This window comes from Eubalaena glacialis, chromosome 9 (assembly GCF_028564815.1).
Source record: "Eubalaena glacialis isolate mEubGla1 chromosome 9, mEubGla1.1.hap2.+ XY, whole genome shotgun sequence".
Taxonomy (NCBI): domain Eukaryota; kingdom Metazoa; phylum Chordata; class Mammalia; order Artiodactyla; family Balaenidae; genus Eubalaena; species Eubalaena glacialis.
Window position 1 is genome coordinate 59,494,113 of NC_083724.1, and position 24,565 is coordinate 59,518,677.

The following is a 24,565-nucleotide window of genomic DNA, read 5'->3' on the forward strand; positions in this document are numbered from 1 at the left end:
CTAGAAAGCTGATTTCAAGTGCACAGTCTTCACCACTGTGCAGTGCTGCCCCCAAAGGGGCTTTCAGGTCTGCTAAAAACCAGCTCTGTTATTGGCTGAGGACAGGTCTGCTTTCATGTGTATGACATAAACTGAGCAAAATGGAGAATGGCAGTGAAGGTAAGAGGAGAAGCCCTTGAATCATAAAACATGGGTTCTCACCCCTTGAATCATAAAACTAGTTAAAAATGTGGTCTACAGCAAGTCACTATAGCAAATTGAGACTTTTCAGTCTCAGTTTCCTTATCTGTAGAGTGAGGATGGTAATAATGCAACCTACCATTCTCCTTATAAGGATTAAATCCAATAAATGGTGGGAAGATGCTCTTAAATTGTCATATTCCTACACAAAAGTGATTTGGTTGCCCTTCTTGGGGATGGAATGAGAATGGGAAGGTGATAGTTTCTCAGTTGCCCTGGAAGGGATTTTTCATATTATAGATCTAATATATGACTTTGAAGTTAGTTTCTTATAATATTGGTCTCACCTCTCCTCTACTGCCTTTATAATGCTTTTTTCCAAACAAATTTTCCATTTCACCAGACAGCCAGTACCCCAAACTCCTTCAGTGTGTGTTTTAAATTTTACATCTATGGGGGCCACTGTGTAATTTCTTTTAATGTTTTCTTTTGAGTCAATTACTTTTAAACTATTTCAGTGGAGGTAAGGCATTTTTCTCTTATAGGATTCTGCCATCAGAATGTTGAAGATCTGGCCTCTTGTTTTGTATCATCATGTTGTTTCATAAACTAAAAATTTGCTTTTTTTATGCAGAATTATTGATATATAAGAACAGAACCGGGCATAATAGTTTCCACAAGGTATAATTATTTCTCCTCTCCTTAAAATATTTCCATAAATAAGGACATAATTTGTATATTCCATCCATTTTCTTATCCAGAGATGTTGGTACTTTAAACAATCCAGTCTTTCATCTGTAGAAGGCTAGCTTTTCTTATTACTTAACTTAGACATGAAAACGAATCCCAGGTTTAAGGAAAATATGGGTCTATGGTTCACACTTGTCAGCATCTCAAAACTATCACATGCTTTGGCAATACTTATGGTCTTTGATCTAAAGAGATATTTGAATGGAACATTGGGAAGAATAAAGGATGGAATTTAGAATGAATGGTTAAAAATGCATTAAACAATTTTCCACAGCACTCTTAGCTCCTCTGGATCACAGGTCTTTTATTTTTATGCTCATATGCAATTCTTTCCAAAATCCCTTGACCTTGAAAAGGCTATTTTTGTCAATATTGGGCTGGAATTAGGAGTAAGTGGTTATACTATGAATATGATCTAAGTAGTTTCTTGGTTCTGCTTTCACCTATAAAGTCAAAAAATATTATGAAGATTAGATCTTGGGAATCTTTCCAACCCCAAATTGTCATTTGATTTTTACCGGGTCACCCCTAGTGGCCCATTGATGCTTCTAGGACATTATCTACTTCTGGCCCACAGTTCCTGTTCCTTTCAGTTTTGAAGACTGGTTTGATTCTATGATGTAAAATATTTAAATTACCCTCAGAAGATCTATTTTACTCCCCTTGGGATTGTTTCATTTAAAAGACAGATGCAGGAGTAGGGGGTCTTGATCTATCCTTCTTTCACATTTATTCATAAATGAATACATATCTCCTATGACGAAAATATATTCCCCTGGTCCTAAAAGGGGTTAATGTGACTCGCAGTTAGTATCATGAGTCAAGGTTTTATAATTGACTCAATGAAATTATAGCTTCATCCCAATTTATTCACTCCTACCAAGAAGCAACTACTTAGCAAATTGGTTGTTGTATCCCTTTGGTACTAGTAGAATATAAACCACCAATTCTAAAAAAAAAAAAAAAAAAAAAACCACACACACACACACACACAAAGAATAGGGCTCAAAAAGGAAAAAAAAAAGAAACAAAGTGTCTTTATTTTCTAAGAGGAAGATTGAAATAATATGGGGAAATGTAAAGTATAACGTCTGTGAAAATACATAGCCTGAAACTTCTCTTCCTTAGTCTCTTTCAAAACCAAATTTTATAAATAAGGAGAAAAAATATTGCATGTCTCTAGCACTGAGTAGATATTTGTAAAGAGACAGTGGCAAATATCTGCCTGACAACCATGTGGTCAACAAATATGTTGTAAGACGTTATACGTAAGGAACTAAGGTACTTTCTGCAACAAAAAGAGTCTGAACTGGATATAATGGTGGGTTAGCAGGTCATGGACTTTGAAATAAGTCCTCAATTTATGAGCTGTTTGACCTTGAGCAAATCACCTATGACCTCCCTGTGCTTAAATGTGCTTTACAAGTAAAATATATTGTTTTGTGGATTAAATGAGTGAACACTTAAGTGCTTAGTGTTGCTTGGAAAATAGTAATGGCTCAGTAATTGGTAGCTGTTGTGATTATGTTAAAATGACTGAGTGGTAGAAGAGACTCACTTGCTGGCAATCACCTTTGATATAGAAAGAGTGAAATCAAGGCTAGAATATGCACCGTGAGGTGGAGTCAGAAAGGAAGGAGTGGCTCTGCTGACCAAGTCATCAGGGTAAGTCTAAAAGTGAAATGCCCTCCACGTGGTTGGCCAGAGGAGAAGCTGAGGACCATCAAGTGATGTATAAACTGGAGAATTTACTTGATCCATAGGGCCAGGCAGCCTGGGGCACATAATTGCTTTGGCACCGCTAATGGCAAGAGTTCAGACAATTAAGTTGACTTTTCTTGGCCTTTTTTTTTTTTTTGTATGCGTGCAATGGGAGAATAAGGTTCCTACCTCTGTAGATGCTTGGGGGAAAATGCAATAACACACATAAAACACTTAGAGGAGGGCCTCTCCAGTTAGAGGAAAGATTACTTGATGTCGATTAAGGGTTCAATATCCTTAACTATTATTTTGACACAAAAGCAGAGAGCTATGTCTATATTTAATCATGGAATGAAGGGCATGTGGGAAAGGACATAAAATGTACAGTCGTAGAAAAAGGGATTCAGAAACAGGTATTAGAAAGATAAAGGCAATTTAAAATAATTAAGCTGTAAAAAAAAAATTACTCCAACATTAAGGAGACAAAAATATAGTCTCCTGTTAAAAAATCAAAAACCAAAACCAGTCCAGCCTTGAAATTATCATACTGTTTCTGTAAAAAAATTCCTGAAACACCATATGGAATCTGATTAACTTCAGCAAGCAACTATTGAGCACCTACTACAACGTAAGAGCTGAGATACAGTTGTGCGTAACTATAGCCCATGCCCTCTACGACTGCAAGGCATGTGTGATCTGCACACAGACAGCCGAATAGGCTAAGTATAAAACTATTTAATGAGAGCTGAGAGGATAGAAGGTTCAGTTCTTCCTGTGGGAAGAGGAATGGGGAATGAGCTTAAAATTTTTCTCCAGGGTTTCGACTCAAATGTCTACAAGATGAAGCAATTCCTATAAATAGATGAGCTGAGTTGTGTGTAAAAAAAAAAAAAAAAAAAAAAAAAAATATTAGTGGGGAGGGTTTGGAAAACTGGCTAGTGCATGCCAGCTTAAAGGCATTCAAGTTCAAAGTTAAAAAAAAATTACCACGTATATTAACAAAATCATCTGAGGCCAGTCTGCAGCCTTTGCAATACACATAGGAAGTACTATTTAAGTTAGATTATGAATCAGGGTTGCACATCATCAGGTAGAAAAGGGATATAGGTGAAATTCTAGAGTGGATAAACATCATTTGCCGAAGGCCAGAGATGAAAGTACTTGGAATGTATACCTAGTGGGAGGTGGCTGAGAGAGTGAACAGTGAGGCATGAAGGGCGAGATCAGCCTTGATGATAAATGGCCATGAATGTAATGCTAAATTCAGTCTTTATCTTGAAGGCCTTAAGAACCACAGCGTTAATTTCTATGTATCCTTAACAGCATCATTTTAAGAGTTCAGTGGTTTCTCAGGTCTTTCTGAGAACAGATTTACTATTATAAAAGATTCTAACCCATAGCTTTAAAATGTTCTCTGTCACTGTAAAATAGCTGATGGCATTTCCATGATGGAAAATATCTAAATTTAAAAAATCTATTCAATTAAATATTTGGATATTTATAAACATCTAGTTATTCATAGGATGGATGGCTCATGTCATATAGATAATATCCAAGTTCATGTTGAATTTTTCTCCCTAGAGTTAGAAATACAAATATATCTTTGAAAACTCACTCAACAATTAATATACGAATAATTTAACATTCTTGCATACTTCTATATAAAAAGCCCTGTCCTAAGTGCTTTATGTATATCATTTCATTTAATCTTCATCAAATTCTTATTGCTATGAGTAGTGTTACCCCATTTTACAGGTGAAAAAACAGAGGCTAACAGATAGGAAATAACTTGCCCAGAGGCACACAGCCAATAAGTGAACAAACCAGAGTTTTACCCAGGCAGTCTATCACTCCAGAGTGTGCACTCTTAAAGTTGAGATTACATGTTCTGTATGAAGTGACTGATAGCTAGAGTTGGTCTTTTCTCCTATGTCTGTTGAAACAGACATTCCCTCTTTTAGGAATGTGGTAGACTCTGTCCTTCTCCTTGACCTTCCAAGGTCTTGTCTCTGCTTGTTGCACTAGTCTATTCTCATGACTCTTATTTATTATTGATTGTTAGAATTTCTTTTATTCATAATGGCTTTTTAGTCCTGTCACGTTTATTGCTTAAGACAAAACTATTGGAGGAAAATGAATTTTCTCTTTTTCCAGTCCCATCCTCTTTTTTTTGTCTACCACCAGACTTCTTTTAGAAACTCTTCCTTTGTCACAGGATCTGTTTGGCAGAAGGCTTAGACTTACTTTGACTTTGTCCCTACTTCTTCATTACAGAGAAAAAAATTCAAGTCCATCATAAGAGAAATCACAACATGAAATGCAGTGTTTAAACTCCAGAGTATTTTCTGTGATTATCTGCAACATGATCATGGTAACTAATCAGGATCCCTTTGTGACATGGCTAGTGTCACTTTCTGCCTACTTTCCTTCCTGCTTAGAGATGATTTTTAAACCAGCATTTCTGGGATACCACAGGAGCAGTTGTTATCTCAAATGACTGTCCACTGCCACTCTGTCAGAAAAATTATGCTCTTGGGTTTTAACATACTGGTAACCAAGTCAAAGATTCGGGATGCTTTGGAAGTTGGCAGTGTGGATGCGGCCTCTCTCAAAGAGACCAAGATTTCTTACCAGACATGTGAGGTTACCTTTGGGTGAACACAGATCGTTTCCCAGAGCTCAGCTTATGCTGCATCTTTCCTTCACTGTTTCAAAGTGGCTAACGAATTTCTTCCACCAATATACCAACTCTTCTGTTGTTTGTTTCAATACTAGCTTCTCTGGAGCCTCAGGCATAGCACTTCCAAATGTCAGCAGCTATTAGCTCTGCACATTAATCTTTGTTTCTTTATTTCTCCTGAGTTGTCTGTATCTCTGAGGTGAGTCCAGGTGGCTTAACATAACATCGGGGTGTGTGTTGGGGGGAGAGTATGTATTTTCTCAAAATAAGGCATTATAGCTATCTTATCTCTCCTACTTGCTTGCAAAGTTTTTTGGAGCCCTCCAAGTACCTATCATAAAGCCTTATACCTTGCTTATGATCAACAGAGGGCAAATTGAATTTTTAAAATTATCATTCTATTTATTTTAGTTTTCCAGGGCCTCCACTTTCATTTATAGAAGTGGGAAGCACATTTTGAAAGAGGGAACGTACTATATTTCAAAATACAGTGCAAATATCATAACACTTCTTTTCAATGAAAACTTCCAAGTTAGGTTTCCCTAATTTTTGTTCCTATTATTTTATATATATAAAATGTATATGTATTTGTGTGTATGTACATAAACACACATACATCTGTGTGTATGCATGTATGCATCTGTGTGAATTGCATTTTTGCCAGTAGGCATATGAAGGCAACATTTCTTGAGTGAGGCCAAACTCTCCGTTTTCTCTCCTATGCCCAAACTCCATCTGAAACCATTTCATGTGTGAACTTCATAATCAAGTTGATTTTGTGCTGAGGAGGGGCACCATGTAACCAGGTTCAGTGGCTCTTTGAGGTCTGCAAAGAAGTATGTATAACAGAGTACACAGACTGCCTGCTGAAACCAACCAGAAATCTGATTTCATGATGCAAAAGTATTTGTTCAATTAATGATAATTTGCTCAAGTTAATAACAATAATTTATACTGTTTCAGAATCATGCAGAAAACTGCAACATAGTGGCAGGTCCTCAAAGGCCCCTGTCCTGATTAAAGAGGAGCGAGAACTTGATTGTAAGGTGAGGCTGATTGTACCTCCAACTTCTCAGCTATCTTACTTGAATCAAACCCTGTAGCCTCTCTTATGTTCTCTTCTCAACCTGACATATTGTTAAGAATGTCAAACACAGTAAAGCGTGGGGGAGTGCTTTGGAATTTGTAAAATACTCAATGAATATAAGGTAAGGTTATTATTTGTTTTTGTTGGGGAAAAATGCTGGAAAAGAGAAATTAAACATTATCTTGCTTGTAATTTGCCAGGCCATTGTTTAACAATTACCCCTCTAGCATGGATTAGTCAGGTGAATTTTATTGCTTTTATTCTGATCCATCCATTGTCCCCAACTTTTTATAAAAATAGACCCTATTTCTAAGATCTACTACATTATGCTATAGTATAATATGGGATGTGAATGAAAGTTATACTATTAAGTAATGATAGAAGTGGTTTATGATAGATGCTTCCTTTCCTCTTTTATGTACTTCCAAACTATAAATTTACTTATCTGTGCAAGAAGCCGTGTTCTCTCATATTTGAATTACTTAGGTTACAAAAGAGTCTTATGAAGTTACATGAACCGTAATTTATATAGTAATAAACAGAATCTGACTAGATATCTTTAATAATCTGTTAGTAATGATACTTGAGAGGAATCCAGGAAACTAGAAGAAATCAGTTTAGTATTAAAAATGTATGAACACATATATAGTAGAATCTGAGCGATGATATAGAGAATGTTAGAATTAAAAGTACAAAATAATAAATTATACATTTCAAGAGAAATATGGGTTCATTACCTCCAAGTACATAAAATAAATTCTTCCGAACTATAGATCTTCGTATATATTTTATTAAATAAAATTTTAAAGCTCAAAATAGTATATTTTCTATATGTGACTTGATAATACTAATACGCAGTAAGAAATTATCTCTCTAAGCTTGTATGTTTATAATATTATCAATATTTTGTTCAGCACTTTTTCCCTATAAATAGTAAAAAGGTTGTATCAGCCCAGCCCACAAGAGCCTGTCAAACAATTCATACATATATATATATTTTTTTTTTTCCATATATATTTTTTGAAAGAATATATTTATTTTTGCTCTAAAGAGAAAATACCATGGATCATAGTTGCCTTTATCTCCCAGGGGGCGTATGCACTGTATCAAATCCTTCCTATTAATGTTAGTAGAGGCCTCATTTGACCAAAAAAGACTACCTGTATTCTTTATGAAGGCAGTTGCTATCCCAGAGTATCAAGAGGTTGGAAACAGAATATCCAATGAGGCATCGTTCTGTTTTCTGTCTCCCCACAAACCTTCTGACTGCGAGAAAAATGCTCTCAGAGGTTCTTACCTGCAGTGCACAACCATCGGACCTGCATCAGGAGGGTTACAGGTTTTGACTCTCCGTAAGAAAGCTAGAAAAGGTGTTGGGTGTTCTGGAACACCGTGATCAGGCCAGGCGGTGAACTGGAATTGTCTTACTTCTCTCTTCTCACTTGAACCATTCTGTGAAGTAGGAACACTGGCTGAAATTCTGTGTTCCTAGCCTCAGGTTTTAATGATGAATAATAACATGCAAGAGGTAACACAAAGATGTGCTATCTTAGTTCCTTCCCCTACCCTATATCCTTTGGGAAGACACACTCTTTGGAGTTATAAACCTCAAGCTATTTGTAAATGACAAATATTTGCTCAGGAAGACAAAATTCCTAGGTGAGAAGCATTCATTTTTCAGGTTTAACTATCAGGAGCACTCCTGTTATATTTTACAGAAAGAACTAGTTCTTCTTCACCTATTCTTCATTTGCTGAGACTTTCATTCAGAGCAAGAGTTCCATATTTACTGATAAATCACCAGACAAGGAGAAAAATTGCTGAGCGATAATGGAAGAATTATTTCATTCTTCATTGTTGCCAGTAGAATCAAGATTTAAGTAAAGCCTCGAGATATTCGATTTCTCAAAAGAAGCTTTCTTTAAATAATGGAAAGGGGAAAGGGAGGGAAAAAAATAAAAAGCAAACCTTGTAAAGTGCAAACGTTCGAACACAATACGTGGCCAGCTCCACGGTATCTAGCAGCGTCACTTGGACAAGCCCATGGGTTTCTGTGCCTCTACTGGGCCAATACTGGTCACACTTCACCTAGAAGAAACAAGTGACACATTCAGGGCAGATCCTCATCAATTTCTCTATTAGTTTTACTTTGAGTTGCTGTTGAAGGAAAACAGCTTTTCTGCATTTCATTTTATGTTGATCTTTTTCTGGCGTGCATTCTTGTTATCCCAATATATGTAAATTGCTGCTCTGATGCCAATGTAAACCACATTTTTCAAACTGGTAGGAATACTAAGCAGTAACAGATTCAATTTTCCTGGAGAAAAATAAATTGCAGATTGTCGCTGAGTAAAATAAGGAGAGAGGTATTTGAAACTTCAGAGTACTTGAAAAGAAAACACAAATTTGTTCTGGGATAGACATTAAGAATCATTTCAGAAAGGTTACACTTAGGCACTTAAATGACATGGTGAGATAATTAGCATTCATCCATCAAGGTTTAAAAGGCACGACCTGTTTCATCTTGAGCTATCACCATCTCCAAATACGCTCGTTTAAAGAAAAGTAGAAATAATTTGTAAATCTATCAAAGTATAACAAACAACATAGAATTTTTTAATATAGGATAAATGGTATGTGTATCAAAAACAAATTAAATCTGTAAAGTCTAGGGGGAAAAAAGCTGTCCTTTAAAAAGTCTCAGAGGGTCACACAGTGACCCTTAGCAGTGGCAAAGTTTAAATAATTTAAAATCCATTCATTTCAGATGAATAATCTACAATTATTATGTGGAGTTGAACAACAAAAGCACATAAAAAGTATTCAACCCAATTAGTTCAACATGCAACAAAGAATAATTCCAAGTCTGCAGTAAGCCTCCAATTTACTAAATGTGTCCTTTGGGCATTAAAAAGTGTAATGAAAAATAGCAAAGACAACACTATATTTTCTAGTAAGACCATAGATCAGAATATATTTACCCTTTCTATATCACATTAAAAGAAAAAAAATGGGAGTAGTTCTTAATTGAAGCCAATGAAAATACATTTCTCTAGGTAAAGAAATCTAGTAGTATCTTATATTAGAAAGTACATCTTCTACTTGAAAAAGAAATATGTGAAAGTTACAATCTTTGGATTTAAACAAAAGCAATGAGGCATTATTACCATAGATACTAGAATTTTTTGGCCCAGTGAATAGAATTACTAGATAATTATTTGCTTTTATGTTGAATATAAATATTACTAGCATTCTGTAAATAATATTGTAATTTTCTGTTTCACACCTAAAGCATCTGCTGCTCAAAGGACTCAGCCTCTTTCTAGATACTGGATGTTCTGAAAAGGGAGAGGGTTAATCCTCTACACAATTTCCTAGACTAGATGAAAGAGAAGGTACAGTTACACAGTAAAGCAGAGACTGCATTCTCAACCTTTGACTTCTGTGCCTTTATTTCAACTGTGAGACCCACACAAACATTATCTATTTTATGAAAAACAAACAAAAGTGGTTCACAGTAAAATGGAGACTTTGTGTCTTAGTAAGATTTTTTTTAAAAGACTTGCATTTTCTAGATGCACAAAATATTCTTCTGTTTTATATTTCTGCCATATGTTCTAAGTTAAAAATAACACAAGGGAAAGACAGTTCTTTAAGGAGAATATTGATGTAGCAAGACCAGGGTTGGGTACCTCTATATGTTCTCTGGCCATCCATTAAAACCCAAGTCGTATCTGGACAAACTTAGCAAAGGCTACTACCCTAATAGAGCCAACACTATTTAAGTAGCCATAATTCAGATGGAAAAAAAATCACATAAATTAAGTCAAAGGCTCCGTTCTAAACCATGAAATAGATGTCAAGTTGATGTCTCGCTGCAAAAGACAAAAGAAACTTTGGAGGCCTCTTATTGCAGCATTTGAAGGGATGCCAGCAATGTACTGAGTTTAGGAATCAAGAGAGAAACTCAAACTCATTATTTAACAGTTTCAGCTGGACATCAACCCTTTCAAGTCAAAACCAACAGGTCAAATCCCACGAGGACAAACACCACTATGGGGGGCACTAAAACAGCAAGTTAATGCAACAAAATGAACTAGAAGGTCAGTACAATGTACTGAACCCAATTCAATGTAATTATGTTTCAAAGCTGGGAATCGGTTATCCTCAGACCTTCTGGTGAGATAAGGCAAAGGAAAAGAAGAACCATAAGCCAGCCTTTATGTGACCTCTGGAAAAATGACTCCATTATTGAGTGACTTTCCATCTACAATTCCACTCCATACCTAAGATGTAGGAAAACTTAAATTTATACTAATTATTCTCATACTTCTAGTAATAAGTTTGAGAACTGCAACTATTTTTGGCTTAGACTCTGGCGTCTTTAGGAAAAAAAAATTACCACAAAACATTACTATAAGGAGTAAATATTGTGAACATTTTTAGCTAAAAGAATAAAACAAAAGTTCTTGTACTCATTTTAAATAATGTACTCTAACCTTACTCTTTACTAAAAGAAATCCTCTAAAATGTTTTAAGTGCAACTGTAGAAACTAGGAGCCATTTTTTAAGAAGCCAATATATTTAAACATTGCCGTTTTCTCTCAGGAAATATTTCGCAAGGGGAGTTTATGAAAAAATAAACGTTCTAATGTATGCACACATGCACACATGCACACATGCACACATGCAATCTCAGCAGCGGGATTAGAAGTGCTCCCTGAGCTCGCTCAACAGCTACAGCGACACATTCTCCCTTCAGTAGCGAGGACCCCGGCATTTCTTCACTCCACCTCATTCTCTGAGTAGCCTGCACAGGTTTCCCCCAAGTTCTGAGGGCTAAATTTAAGGGCTTAGACTTACTGACAAATACTCCTTTAAGCCTTTCGTTTTTAGCCATACACTAAACAAATAATTTCTGATTTTAATGTTAGAGAGCGAGTCAGAAGTCTAGTGAGGAAAAAATTAAAAAGGATGCGGGAAAATCATGGAAGTTATTTCTTTCTAATCAGTTAATGCAAATGAACTAGCTCCATTCTCCTCTCTTGAGATGTTTTTTTGACAATAACCGCTCCCCTCCCCCACCATTTTTTTCCTGGGGGAAAAATCTCAGGAGGTATTTCTAGAGAGTTCCTACTTGTCAGGCTTCATTCATAGAGCTGAGTGTGAGAACTGAGATGTGTAGGAGGCTCCCCTTTGTGTATATAGAACGAGAAGGCCAGAGCTAGTGAGTAAAAATACTGATTTCTGTCTTTTCTTATTTGATTCTGAAGTGACTACAAGTGGCCTTCAGGACTGATGCATGGAAGGTCAGCCAGTCTCACTGGTTGGCTAGTAAGCTGCTTCTCTATTTCCAGGACCAAAGCCTTGTGGCCTCTTCTATAAAATGGGAATGATTATCTCCAGCACGACAGGGCTATTGTAAGGCTCAAAAATCTTGCACCTGAAACTCTGAACCCAATGGCCAACACAAATAGGTATCCAATGGGAATAGTTGTTATTAACTATTAAGTAGATTATGTTCTCATTTTTTTTGTGGTGGTTGTTATAAACATTCTGAATGTGAAAAAATGAATATGTTATTAATCCTAGCAGATATGTATTTAGGATGTTCTAGATGGACAGTAAGGTGTGAGTGGCTATGGGGACGGTCATAGTGAAAAACGCAGTCCCGCCCCCAATCCATCAGTCTTATTGACTAAATATGGAGGTGTGTTTACATTTCCTGTTTTTTCAAGTAGGTAGTTGTGAGATTGCAAACAACTCCCTTAATGCACCTGGACCCCAGTCTGCTGTGAGAAGAGAATGTACTAGACTCTGAGGTAGAAAAGGAGCGGAGCAGAACTCACTACCCAGGCTCTGGTTTAGAAACATTGCCCCGTAACTCTACTTGAGGCCTAAACTGAACGAGACAGTTCAGATTCCTGGCTGAATTTGGGGGAGATATTTCTTTTTATTATCACAAAGGGGTTCCCCTTGTGTGGTAAGCTTTCATTTCTCTATAATTGTGGAAAGACCAGGTTGACCATCGCTACATGTATGCTACGGAATATTTTCTCCCTTTCATGGCAAACTATTAAAAGCAAGTTGATGGAATGATAGAACATATTTAAATATATTCAAAAGAAAAACTCATTATTGGAAATATCTTGTAGGATTTGATCCAGCAGGTCTGCTGACTGTGCTTGGAGGGAAATGCTCTCCTTCTAGTTCCATTTTTACTTTCACATGGCTTATCTTGGACATGGCCTGGCACATCATGGGCACTCAACATGTGCAAGCCAACTCTATAATCAACTATACTGTGGTCTAGGTTGGCTTATTTTTAAATAGCCTAAAACTTTATGAAAACAAAAGCTCCTCATTTCAATTTAACAAAGCCTTATTGAGCATGGCAGCATGGCGAAGCATCAGAATTCTAAATGCGACAGACCAATACCTCCAAAGGGTCCCAGCATCACTGAACCAAAATGCATTTGCCACATGTTATTTGGAAAAGTCTGCCTAGGGCCAGCTTATTTAGCCAAAGAAGGATTTAGAATAGACAATAAATGATACCTGGAAAACCATAACTATTGTTGAGAATGGCTGGAAATCAGTATTTAGTACGTTTGGGCAGAGGATTCTTCAATAAGGAGTGGACAGTATGTTAACATTAGATAATGCAAATCAGGGTTATTATTGGGAAAAAGGAAATGTTAACACACAACTATCAATACACATTTAATAAGGGAAGATATAATGAAAGTTTCAGATAAATATTAGGATATATTTTAGTGGACAGAAGAATTATATGCTGAACTGTTTTTTCCAAAATAAGGAGAGATCATCTCAATGATTCTCTTCTCTTGCAGTAATAGTGTCATTCTCTCTACTGAATATCAATATTTAGCCATATCTATTTTCAAACGGCAAAACTGCCTAGTTTGTGTATTTCCCCTTTTCATTTTCTCTTTGCAGACCACTAGTTAGAGGAGAATCAAGGGCAATGGAATACTTGAAATGAGAGTGATATTAAAGCATTTGACTACCAGCATAGAAATAGCTTTTCATAAATAAAATCATAAAGTTGAAAAATATTATTCTCTAAGTAAACCAAATTATACATTATAAAACTGCTTATCAGTTCGTTGAACTGTTCAAACACTTTCTAAACCATTTAGTAATTTAAAAACCTGATATTCCCTTTTGTTTGATGTATGCTATGGACTGAATATTTGTGTCCCCTCAAAATTCATGTGTTGAAATCTAATCCCCTATGTGATGGTATTAGGAGGTGGGGCCTATGTGAGGTGATAGGTCATGAGGGTGGAGCCCTCATAGAATGGGATTAGTGCTTTATAAGAGAAACCCCAGAGAGCTCTCTCACCCCTCCATCACGTGAGGATACAACAAGACAACAAGACAGTTTTCTATGAACTAGGAAGCGGCACCTAGATCTTAAACTTCCCAGTCTCCAGAATTGTGAGAAATAAGCTTCTGTTGTTTATAACCCATCCAGTCTAGAGCATTCTCTTACTGTAGCCCGAACAGAATAAGACAACGTGTCTGCCAGGGGTTAACAGAGGGAGCTGCACTGAGCTTTTCCAATGATTTCTCCCATTATATCTCCAGTGTCGAGCACTTTGTTGTAGCCAGAGGAAAACTGTGTGAAATGCCTCTCTTTCATGTCCAGATAGCACTTTGCTATCAACCCCTCCCTCATGGTTTGGGTCTGTGGAGTTTGCCCCTCAGCCCCAATCACTGCTGGCAGTGGCTGGGTGCTCCAGACAGCCTTACTGTCACGTCTGCATCTGTCTTTGTCTGCCTAATGGCTGCCTGTGGTCCAGCAATGCTCCAGTGTCACTGCCACTGAGAAATATCATTAGGTGACAAAGTTTCAATAAAAAGATAATGTTTGTATACCAGCCAGTATTGATACATTTCAAAATTTTAACACCCAGTAGAACTATACTGGTGCATACGAGCTGAATATCTGCCTTGCCTGGGCATAGAAATTAATCCACACTTCTCAAAATCTTAGAAGTGACTTAGTCCAGCCTGGGAGTGCTATAAACATGAATGCGGAGAGTAAGAGGGGCTTTGCACAATGTCGCTGGGAGCACAGCTGCATCTCCCCCACGCAGTCCAGCTCATTCCTTGGGCTGTGTTGCCTAATTCACTTGAATAGGAATGTTTTGAGCCAGAATCTGTAGGCTGCCATTCTAAATAGAGGAGGGGGATGGGCAAAGAAGGTAGAAAATCCAGGAAGCGAACGAACAGTTAAGAAACTGGTGGGATTCTTTCTCTTTTATCTGACACTGTGTCTGTTGACAAGAGAAAACCAAAAGTGTGGAACTTGCCAGATAAGGACCCAAACATCCTTTAGGTTGCCAACATGAGTATCATTCTTTTTGTTGCCAGGGTCCTATATACATTAAGTATCCACCACTTTTCAAAAACAATCCCATACATCAGGCAGACTCCAAAGGCAATGTTTGCACTGCCGTCCCTACAGTTGCTTAAGGAAAAAGCAGTTTCTGTTGCCCTAGATAGGCAGTGCTTTAGGCTGCAGTTTGAGAAATTAAATGTTCAAGGCCTTTGGCACTTCCAGTTCTATTTGGAAAAGGACACAGACCTGGCATTTGGAAAGCATTTGCTCTCCATTAAACTTACCGAACCTTGACAAACCAGAGGGGCCAAGAATTAGTCTGCCACTGGCCAAGGCTGGGCCTTCCAAAACCGATAACGGCAATGAAAACAATAACACTGCCATTTATAATCTTCAACGGGATTCTGCCAACTTTTAACCCAAAAGGACCTCATAATCTTCAAAGAATCTCAAGATTTGTTTTACAGAAAAACAAGAAAACGTTTGATCAAAATCTCCTTTTTTGCTGTTTTTTGCCCAGAATTGCCTTCAGCCACAGAAGCAAGTGTGACTATGTCTCCAGCTCACTGTCACTCTCTGTTGGGGTAAATTTACTATGGTGACATTCGAGGAATGGAGAGGACATAGGAAGAGTGAGTGATCTTTAGGTCAGAAGTGCTCCACTGGCCAAACATCAAGTTTAACTCCCTAAACTATTAACATAGTGTAGTTAATGCCAGCCTGGTGGTGCCTTTGGGCTTGACAGCATCTAACCTCCATTCATTAGTACAAACAACCATATTTACTGGAGCAGGGATTTTCCTGTTCCTGGCCTAAGGTAAGTCATGATGCACAAAACATTTGATCTGCTCTAGCAATGGATGCCATCAACTGGGTTGTCTGGTTCTCTACTTGGGAACAGAAAATGGGATTTAGAGAGTTTGGAAACCAAGTATAGACTTCTTCACTTCTAATTCTATGCTTTTACTACTAATCAATGTGGTCCACATTGGATGACAGTTCAAATCATGTCCCATTTTTTGGGTGTCAAAATTTCACTCCCATCCTTGACATTTATAGCACTAAGTACCACCACAATAATCGCTCTTTAAGTGAATCAACTCCCACTATAAAACTTGCAAGACATGAAGCAACAATAAGTGTCAACTATGGGAACTGACTGAAGGCAGGCTGGGAAGACAAGTGAAAGCCAAATATCCCTTAACCTCGGTGAAGCCATTTCACCCTCTAACACTAATCAAGGCTGCTCAAGAATTTGTCAGTCATAGGTGTACACGTTCCCTCTGTCTTGTATACCTCAAGATGGGAAACAAAGTTGAAGAGAAACAGCAAAAAGCAGATAGATAAAGGAAAAAAAAAGTGAACAATCACCCACTAAATAATAGCGCTTCCTGGACCAGGAATCACCTTGGCAAATCCTACCTCAGAGACTCCAATTCTTCAAGTGAGGCTTGCCAACCATGTGTCCCAGTTGCCCACAAATAACACCCTTGCAGTGGAAATCCCAGCTGTATACATTTTGCTCTCCTACCGGTGCTTCATTTTTTCCAAACTTTTTCTTCCCTCCATGTGGTTGCCCAAACCAATTCATGTGCTTATTGGCATGTTATGAAACACGGAAACAATTAGAGACCACATTCTGGGGCAGAAGAATGACTTGCTGCAGAATCAATGAACTCTGCAGAACTTGAGAGGACTTGGCAAAAATGATGGAAACTGTGGAATAAAACCCACTAACCGTACCTCATGTCACACAGTATACAAGGCTTTAACCTGATCTGTGCATTTTCAGGCAGCAATCAAACTTTACCTTCAAAATCTCTAGTTTTTAGCTTCATATATATATATATATATAGATATAGATATAGATATATATTCTAATGAAACTCAAAGAAAATATTCAACTTACACATTTTCTCTTCAGGGTTGATAAGTGGTGAACGTACAACCGTGGAAATAGTCTCCTGATTTAAGTTTGGGATTCTTTCAAGGCCACATTTGAGGGAGAGTGATGGCATTTGAAAAATCAAAGAACTTAAGTTTTCAAATGGCCACCTTAAGCCCTAAGCCATACCTCACACTTGTAAAGGGCTTCTTTAGCCCTCCAAACGCTAAAAATGGTCAATTCTCTAACAAAAGACCAGTGAAATGTCTAACACATGCTAATGAACCCAGTATCCTTTTGCTTGAGTGAACTATTCTAACTCAGCAAAGGTTACAAGCCCTGCTGCTGTATCAACCACAGAGAGATGGTGAGAGTGAGCCTTGGTACAGTAGAGGGTGGAAAACACAGGAGGTAGGTTTTAAAGGGAGAGTTCCCTAGCATCACCAAATAAAAAAGAATCAGGAAGGAGAATGAAAAACCGAACCAGAAGGAAATGTGGTATCAAGAATATATTATATTTAGTGATAATTATTACTACATGTAACTCGTGTTGACATTACTCACTATTTTCATACTGTATCGCTTCAAGATATGTGAAAGTAGCAGCCAGAATGTTCTACTGTGGTCTTTTTGCAGACTGATTAACACATTCCCTGTGTCAGGGTCTCCATTCTGGAGATGCTGTCAAAAGCAAGTGCAAAAGAACCCCATGTTCTGAGCTACGCTCTCCCCTTGACTAGGATGCACGGTTGTGCCATCCTGGGAACAGTGGGCACATTTCACCACGTGCAGTGACTCTGAGTTTGGTTAGGATTCATTGTCAACCACAGAGAAACAAACTCATTTCATTTGGGAACAAAAATTGAATTATTTGGAAGCCAGCTTTAGGGGAGACTAAAGTTATGATGGTAAAGCCTCCAACTTCTCTATCTCAACCAAAAAATAATAGTGTAGACTCACTAAGCCACCCTGTCACATTCCTTGTCTCAGGCAATACCCACAATAACCCTTTCATGTAATCCAAAAAGGAGAAAGGAGACTTTGAGGGGTCCCGCAGCTTGCTCAATGTCTCATAGCTAGTATGCACTAAAGTCGGGATCTAAACACAGACATTTGACTGCAAGGCACCCCTACTTGGAACTATGTCAGGTAGCTTCCTCTAGTGGTGGTGTCCCCAGAGAGTTCTGTGTAATAGCATGCTATCTTCTCTTCCCTTTCCTTTTCCTTTCTCTTTCCCACTCCAGTTAGCAGGTATTCCTGCCTACTTGTAATACACAGAAGTATTTACGCACACACACACACACACACACACACACACGTACACACACATACACCTCTTTTTTTCAACAAGCCAAGGGGATGAATATTATTTCAGGAACCTGAGCCTTCATCAAAATAATGAAATTTCAAGCTTCAGCCCTTGGAGAGGTGATTTGTTTAAACTACCTGGACCTCCTCTCTTTATAAGAGGGACTACGGGCAGTTTCTAAGTAAAGCCAGGCTAGTTCATATGTCTACTTTGAAGTTGGCTGCTGGGAATTGAGAACTCATTGAGTCCCCAGGTCAGCCCACATAACTCACAAAGTTCCCCAAGTATGGAGCTGTATATTTCAGCAACAACTAACCACTATTTATAACACTGTTTTTATAGCAAAATTTAATCTATGTTCTTGTTTTGAGAATCCAGGAATGCCTTCCGCTTCCTCCCTGGGACTTCGGGGGAAAGAGCAAGTGGACAGGGGAAAGGGAGGGAGGGAGGATGTGAGGCAGGAAGATGAAGAGGGGGTGAGATAATTTGGAGGACCAGGGCTTTGCTAGCTCTCTCTAGGGCATTTGGTCCCTTATTCTCAAGTGTTCTAGACTGGAGAACAAAGGGCTTTTTGGGCCTTGGGGGTCAGGGTTCATTTGTATGATTAGGTTGATGATGGTTGAGATTTCTAAATATTGGCTTACGCAGGTCATCATAAGTTGGGGTATAGGCTGAACCACCGCAGAATAAAAATCACAAGACAGCACTTTACTTGGCCTCCTCAGGTCATTTAACAAAGGAGAAAGCTAACTTGCAAGAGCAAAGAGTAATTAATGAAGAGAGCAAACAGGCTCATTTAGTAACTTCCAAATAAGTTTCTCTGTCTGAGGTGGGGAAAAAAAGGTAGCCTGCAACATAAAGATAAACTGTAGGTATTTATGTCACAATTTCTTCCGCCAAGAATTGCTCATTACCATCAGGTGTTGCACTGGCAGTGGGGCCAGTTAGAACTAATTTTATTATTAGAAGCAATTAGGGAGAAAAGGGGCAGAATTCCATTTGGTTATTTCAAAACAAGTTTCTGTGCATGGCTTAATGAAGGCCTGCAGTGTCAAGATAAAAATGTGTGTTTTACTGAAAACAGCTTTTGCAAATGACTGCTTGTTACCAGCCGGTATCTCCAGGCAGAACAGTCCGAGTAGCTTGGATTTACTTGCGTGCTGTAATATAACAGTTCAGCTGTCTCTGCTTCACAGAAGTGTTAACAGACAGTATGTCCTGGTGGGTAAGCACAGATGTTGTGGAGACAGGCTGTCTTCAATTCCTCACTCTGACCTTGGTAACTGAATGAGCTTAGGTGACCTTCTGGAATGTCCTGGCCTTACTCATATATAAAGTGGAAATCACAGAAGTGTTTATCTCATGGGTTGTTGTAAAATATCAATGTATCCAATACATGTTAGGCATTGTTAGAATGATTAACGATTATATCCAATAATTATTTGGGTGGGGGATTGTTTTTAGAGCAAGGGCTTGCTAGATAGGGGTTACCCTGAGTGCAAGTCAATAATGGATCTATTTACATCCATTTTGAATGGCATTTGCATGTAAAGTATAACACAGAGACGTCTTCGCAGCCATCAAAGTTTTTATCTAAATTCTTTTCAAACAATATTTCAATATTTCTGTAGAATTCACATTTTGAAAAGACCTGATTGCTTTTTAGGTTTGCTAAACAAGTTGTGTACTATATCTATTGATTTCCCAGCTTTAAGGTAACAGCTGGGACTTTTTATATTTTCCTAAGTCTGAGCTTTTCCCTTATGAATCTCCTGAGCAGCTTACAACTCCTCTCTCATATACATACTGGGGCTAAGAGAAACTGCCATGTATTGAGCTTAGGAGAACATTAAAAAAATCTCAACTGTCACACAACAAATGGGGAGTTGGGCTTTGGCTTCCTTCTAAATATCCTTTTTGATAGTACTGTGACCCCAGTGAACGAGCCCTCTACCGGTGGTTTCAGACTCTGCCCCGAAGGCCCCATACAGTGAGAGTATGTGCTGTCTGTCTTCAGTGATTTGTCAGAGACTTACTTGTTCCTTAAATCCTCAAGGTTACAGATTGATTTTCATCAGATGGCTACGATATTCACTTGGCATATTCACTTGGGAATATGGCATCCTGCTTACCTATTATGTTCTAGTTTTACAAATCAAGAGCATTTAACTAATGTGCCGTGCTCCATAATATTGGACCCATATGATGAATAAAACTCCTTTCTTGGACCTTACTAAGCAATGACTCCATTATTAAAATCTATTCATTTTGGAGAAGGCTAAAGTAACAAAAGGCTAAAGTAACACATTTATGTGTTTTCTCAGCAGTGTATTAACCAACATCATTTTTTTGGCTGCCCTGACTTAATTTATGCTAATTTGAATAATTTTTAAAAAGAGCCTCTTTCACAGAATTTTAGATTTTGCACTGCAGATTATGAGAAAGAAAAAGTTGAAAATATTGGGAAGTACATATGGTGGGATTCTCCCCCAAAGTCTGTGTGTTCTTGTTCAATGTGGATTTTACAAAGATGCCCAAGTTAATATTTATTTTTTCTAACCAAGTTGTCTACTTCTTTGAGTGCTATTTTTTTTCTTTTAGTGATCACACGCATCGTAACATGAGAGAATTTCCTTTTTGAAAGATTCAAAAGAATGTTAAAGAATGGTTTAATCTAAGCTGTTGATGCTCATTCACAATTAGTGTCTATTACAAAATCAAAGCTTAGAGACAGGTTAGATTCTGACCAGAATAAAATATGCAATGCAGGAACTATCTGAGGGAAGATTTTAAAAGGGAGAAGGTAGATATTCATCCTTACCCTGGATCGTTCTTCTAGTTTTGTCATCATAACAACTGTGGCACTCCGTTGTTCCCATATCATTCTCCAAAAGTCCCCAAATGTTTCAGGGAGAGATCCCTGTGTTGCAATATAGGCATTTTGTTTCCTATAGCCATCAATGTAGTTAGCATTCACATAGTCACTTCCTGGGATTCCTGTAAAACAAGGAGTGTTATTCAATGAGGTGAACATGTCACAAGAGGAAACAGCCTGGGACATGCCCTAATGACAATGTTATATTAAGAGGAGTCACACTATATTAAAGTTTGGGTTTTAAACAAGATTAAAAATAGGTCTCATTGGGACCATTACGTTAGAGTAATGCAATGTTTGTATTTATAATGTGACAAGGTAGACTCCAAAGAAAGAAAAACACAACCAGTTGTCCACAGAATGCCTTTTCTCTCACACGCTGTCTGTTTTCTCCATTGCATCAGCAAAATATAGCTTGCAAAGGAGGATAAACAATTATCTGGTCACTCTCCTCACTCATTCCCTTCTTCGTTCCCAGACAAAAACCAACTAAAATAATGCCTGAGCCTGAAAATGCAATATAGGGTGGAACATGTCATAACAGTGAAAAATTCTTTCCAGATTTAGCTAAGAGGGAGCTCATATATAAACTCTTTTAATCCTCACAACAACTCTGTGAAGTTCTGTCATGATCTTCCTTTCACAGAGGTGGAAACCGAGGTGCACAGAGCTTGCTGACGTTGCTGGAGTCTGGTTTAATTATAGGCAGGCAGTCTGCTACATCTGTGTCTTAACCTCTGTAGGGTACTGCTTCTCGTTTAAACCTCAACGGGTTGTTTTATCACATGAATCTCTCCTTGGATTATGACAACTGCCTCCTAATTGGTTGTCCCGCTTCTGTTTTGTCCTTTGCAGTCTGTTCTCTATCTAGTATGAGAGCAATTTTTAAAAATATATTTCAGACGCTGCAATGTCTCTTCTTCAAACCCAACAGTGGCGTCCCCTTATACTTTAAATAAAATCCAAACTCTAAACAATGGCTACAAAACTCTGTACTTCTCCAGACTCATCTTGTCCCACTCACCTCCTCACTTTCTAAACTCTAGACGCTGGCCTGCTTCTAGATGCTGGCTTTGTTAGAAAACATTGCTAGCTTAGTACCATCCCACATCCTACAACACTCTCTGCCTCGTTCCCATCGGAAAACACTCAGCCTCCATCTCAGCATGCCTGCCCTTGATACCCTGGGACCTAAGAACCCTCTTGGCAACTCTTTATATGACTTATTACACGTTGAAATTACATATTTAGTTGTTTGTTAACTTGCTTGTTTTATGTGCCTCTAGACCACATCTCTTTTATTCACCTTTGCTATCCCTAGTGACAAAAAGAGCAAATTATGTGCCTCCGTTCCAACATTTAATAAGTAGCAGAGCTGTAATGTAATACAGATATTCTGATTAAAAGTCTAATATTCCTTCAGCACAACACCTTTAAAAGGGGTATAGGGAAGTTTGAGTTTCTTTCAAGAAGAGTGGCTGGAATGATTAAGGAAATCAAAGCTATTCCTTATGAGAAAGGAATATATATTATAACCTGGCAAAAAGATAGGGGTTGGAGATAAGAGCTGCCCATAAGTGTCTGAAGAGAAGTTGAGGTTTACTATGTTGAGACCCAAGTCTTTCAGTTCTGAAGGATGTAACTACAGAGAGATGAACTTCATCTCCAGCATAATAAAAGTCAGAATCAGAAAGGGGATAGATTTCCTCCAGAGGTAATGAGCTGCCTATCCCTGAAGGGGAACAAACACTTTACAGGGAGGTAGCAATAGAACCTGTACATGGTCCCTTCTTACTTTGGGAAAATATTAGTCTTGGATTTATTTAAAAAAAAAAAAAAAAAGAATATTTTCTTTATAATGGAACATATGTTCCCAAGCTAAGATTACTCTATTTCACTGATTGCCACTTGCAATTACTTTGACTGCTTTTCTGATTCCAGTTGTAAAACTGATCCTCTCAAGAAAAAGTAATGAAAGTCAGATGGAAACTGCTGGGCTTCAAGACGAACACATGGATATGGAATACCACCAGCATTAGTGAAAAGTCTTTTGAGCAAAACCTGAAATGCACAGTTGGTTGTAACATTATTCATCTATTATAGCTACTCAAGAAGCAGTTGGGGTTCTGGCAGCCCTTTGTTGATAAAGATCCTATTCCTCCCTGACACCAAATTACTGTAGATTCAAAGGACAGTTTAAATAAAGTCCTCAGGTTACAACCACTGGGGAAGCACGCACATCTACATGTCCACAGGATTTGGTTCTGAGCCACCAATGAGTCTATTTTATAATACAGGAAAAGCCCACTTTAAATAATTTAATTTAGCAGTTAACATTAAAGAATTGATAGAAAGAATTCTGGCTAAGAGCCTCACTCCACTACCAAAATACAGAAAACTTTTTTCCAAGAAAACTCAAAAATGGAGAAATCTGGTTTAATGGCTCAGAAAATGCATCAGCTGGGCACTATGCCATTTTTCCCTCATCAAGGATGATAACAAATGTGTCTGAACAACGCATCTGAGGACAGAGGAGGTGGGTGTGAGACATATCTAAAGGAGGGGAATCAGACCTATCCTATATTCTTGCGTAAATTTTAATCAGTTATTATGTAATGAATTGTTTTTTGACGTATTGCTCAAGTTTGAACAATAAGTCGTTATATTTTAGGGGGAATAGGTTGATACCGAATAATGGTTGCATTTTCCAGGGATAAAAATACAAAAATTCTGCCTGAAAACTATTAGGCACCTGGGATCCATACTGTATCACCAAATACTTTAAGAATTTGGGACTTGATATTCTGGAAAGAAGAGAACTGAAAACAATAATTCAATACCTAGGAGAGCTAATTGTTAGGCTGAAATTTATATCCTGAAAATAGTGTGAGGGTCCTCTTCTATTTTGACACTTGTCTGGAAGGAGGTAGTACCTGGAATAAAAGCCTCCTGGCAAATCCCTTTACACACTCTGGCAAAAAGACACTTCCAGTAAGTTCTCTCATATGTCTTTTGCAATGTGGACATGTGAGAGATGGCTGTGTTCTCTAGAAGCTCTAAGGCCTAATGTGTATATTAGGCCTTAGAGCTTCATATAACCCAACATAACAAGCTGTGTAGAAAGAGGAATGAGAAAAGATCTGAGAAATGGTGGTGGCTTGCCCTTCTAAAAAATATTAACCCCATATTGGAATCTAAAATTAAAGCGCAGTGTATTTCAGGTAGATGAGACCTCAACTTTCAATGCGATATATTTAGAACAATTTTTCAATCAACCCCAACGAAAAAAAAAAAATACTATGCTGGCTTTCCACTAATGCAGCACTAATCAGCATGCACTACTGATCCAAGAGAAGTGTGTGAGAATTAATTGAATTCTTCTGGGGCTATGATGAATAGAAATCTAAGTTAAAATGCAGAACTGAAAGAATATAGGATTTCTATAAATTAGCTGATTGCTTTTATTTCTTGGAGTCAAGGACACTTTTGTCCAAAACTATGGTAATGGTGCCTTGCCTTTTTTTTTTTTTTTTTGAGGGGCAGGAGTTATTAAAATAACAAGAGCATAAAAAAGATGTCTGAAGCTCATCATAGGCAAAATCTTAGGATTGGCCCTGCTGTAGGATTGTCTCTTGGACAGTTGGTCTTAATGTCATTGTCCAAGAAAAACAGCTTAGATCTAAAACTTGCTCTTCCTAGGCATCCATGGCTTTACTTCATTTATAAA

At 37.8% G+C, this 24,565-nt stretch overlaps 1 protein-coding gene across 8 annotated transcripts in view; it reads right to left on the reverse strand.

The window, feature by feature from the left end:
- The window catches only part of PTPRD (protein tyrosine phosphatase receptor type D), a 542,415-nt gene that overhangs the window by 37,939 nt on the left and 479,911 nt on the right, over positions 1 to 24,565 (reverse strand). For all 8 annotated transcript variants that reach the window (XM_061200424.1, XM_061200419.1, XM_061200422.1 and 5 more), the window contains 3 exons: positions 20,785 to 20,960; positions 8,367 to 8,486; positions 7,696 to 7,850 (listed from right to left, as the gene is read on the reverse strand). In XM_061200424.1, coding sequence (XP_061056407.1) covers positions 7,696 to 7,850; positions 8,367 to 8,486; positions 20,785 to 20,960 — 451 coding nt within the window. The remainder of the gene's footprint in view (positions 1 to 7,695; positions 7,851 to 8,366; positions 8,487 to 20,784; positions 20,961 to 24,565) is intronic.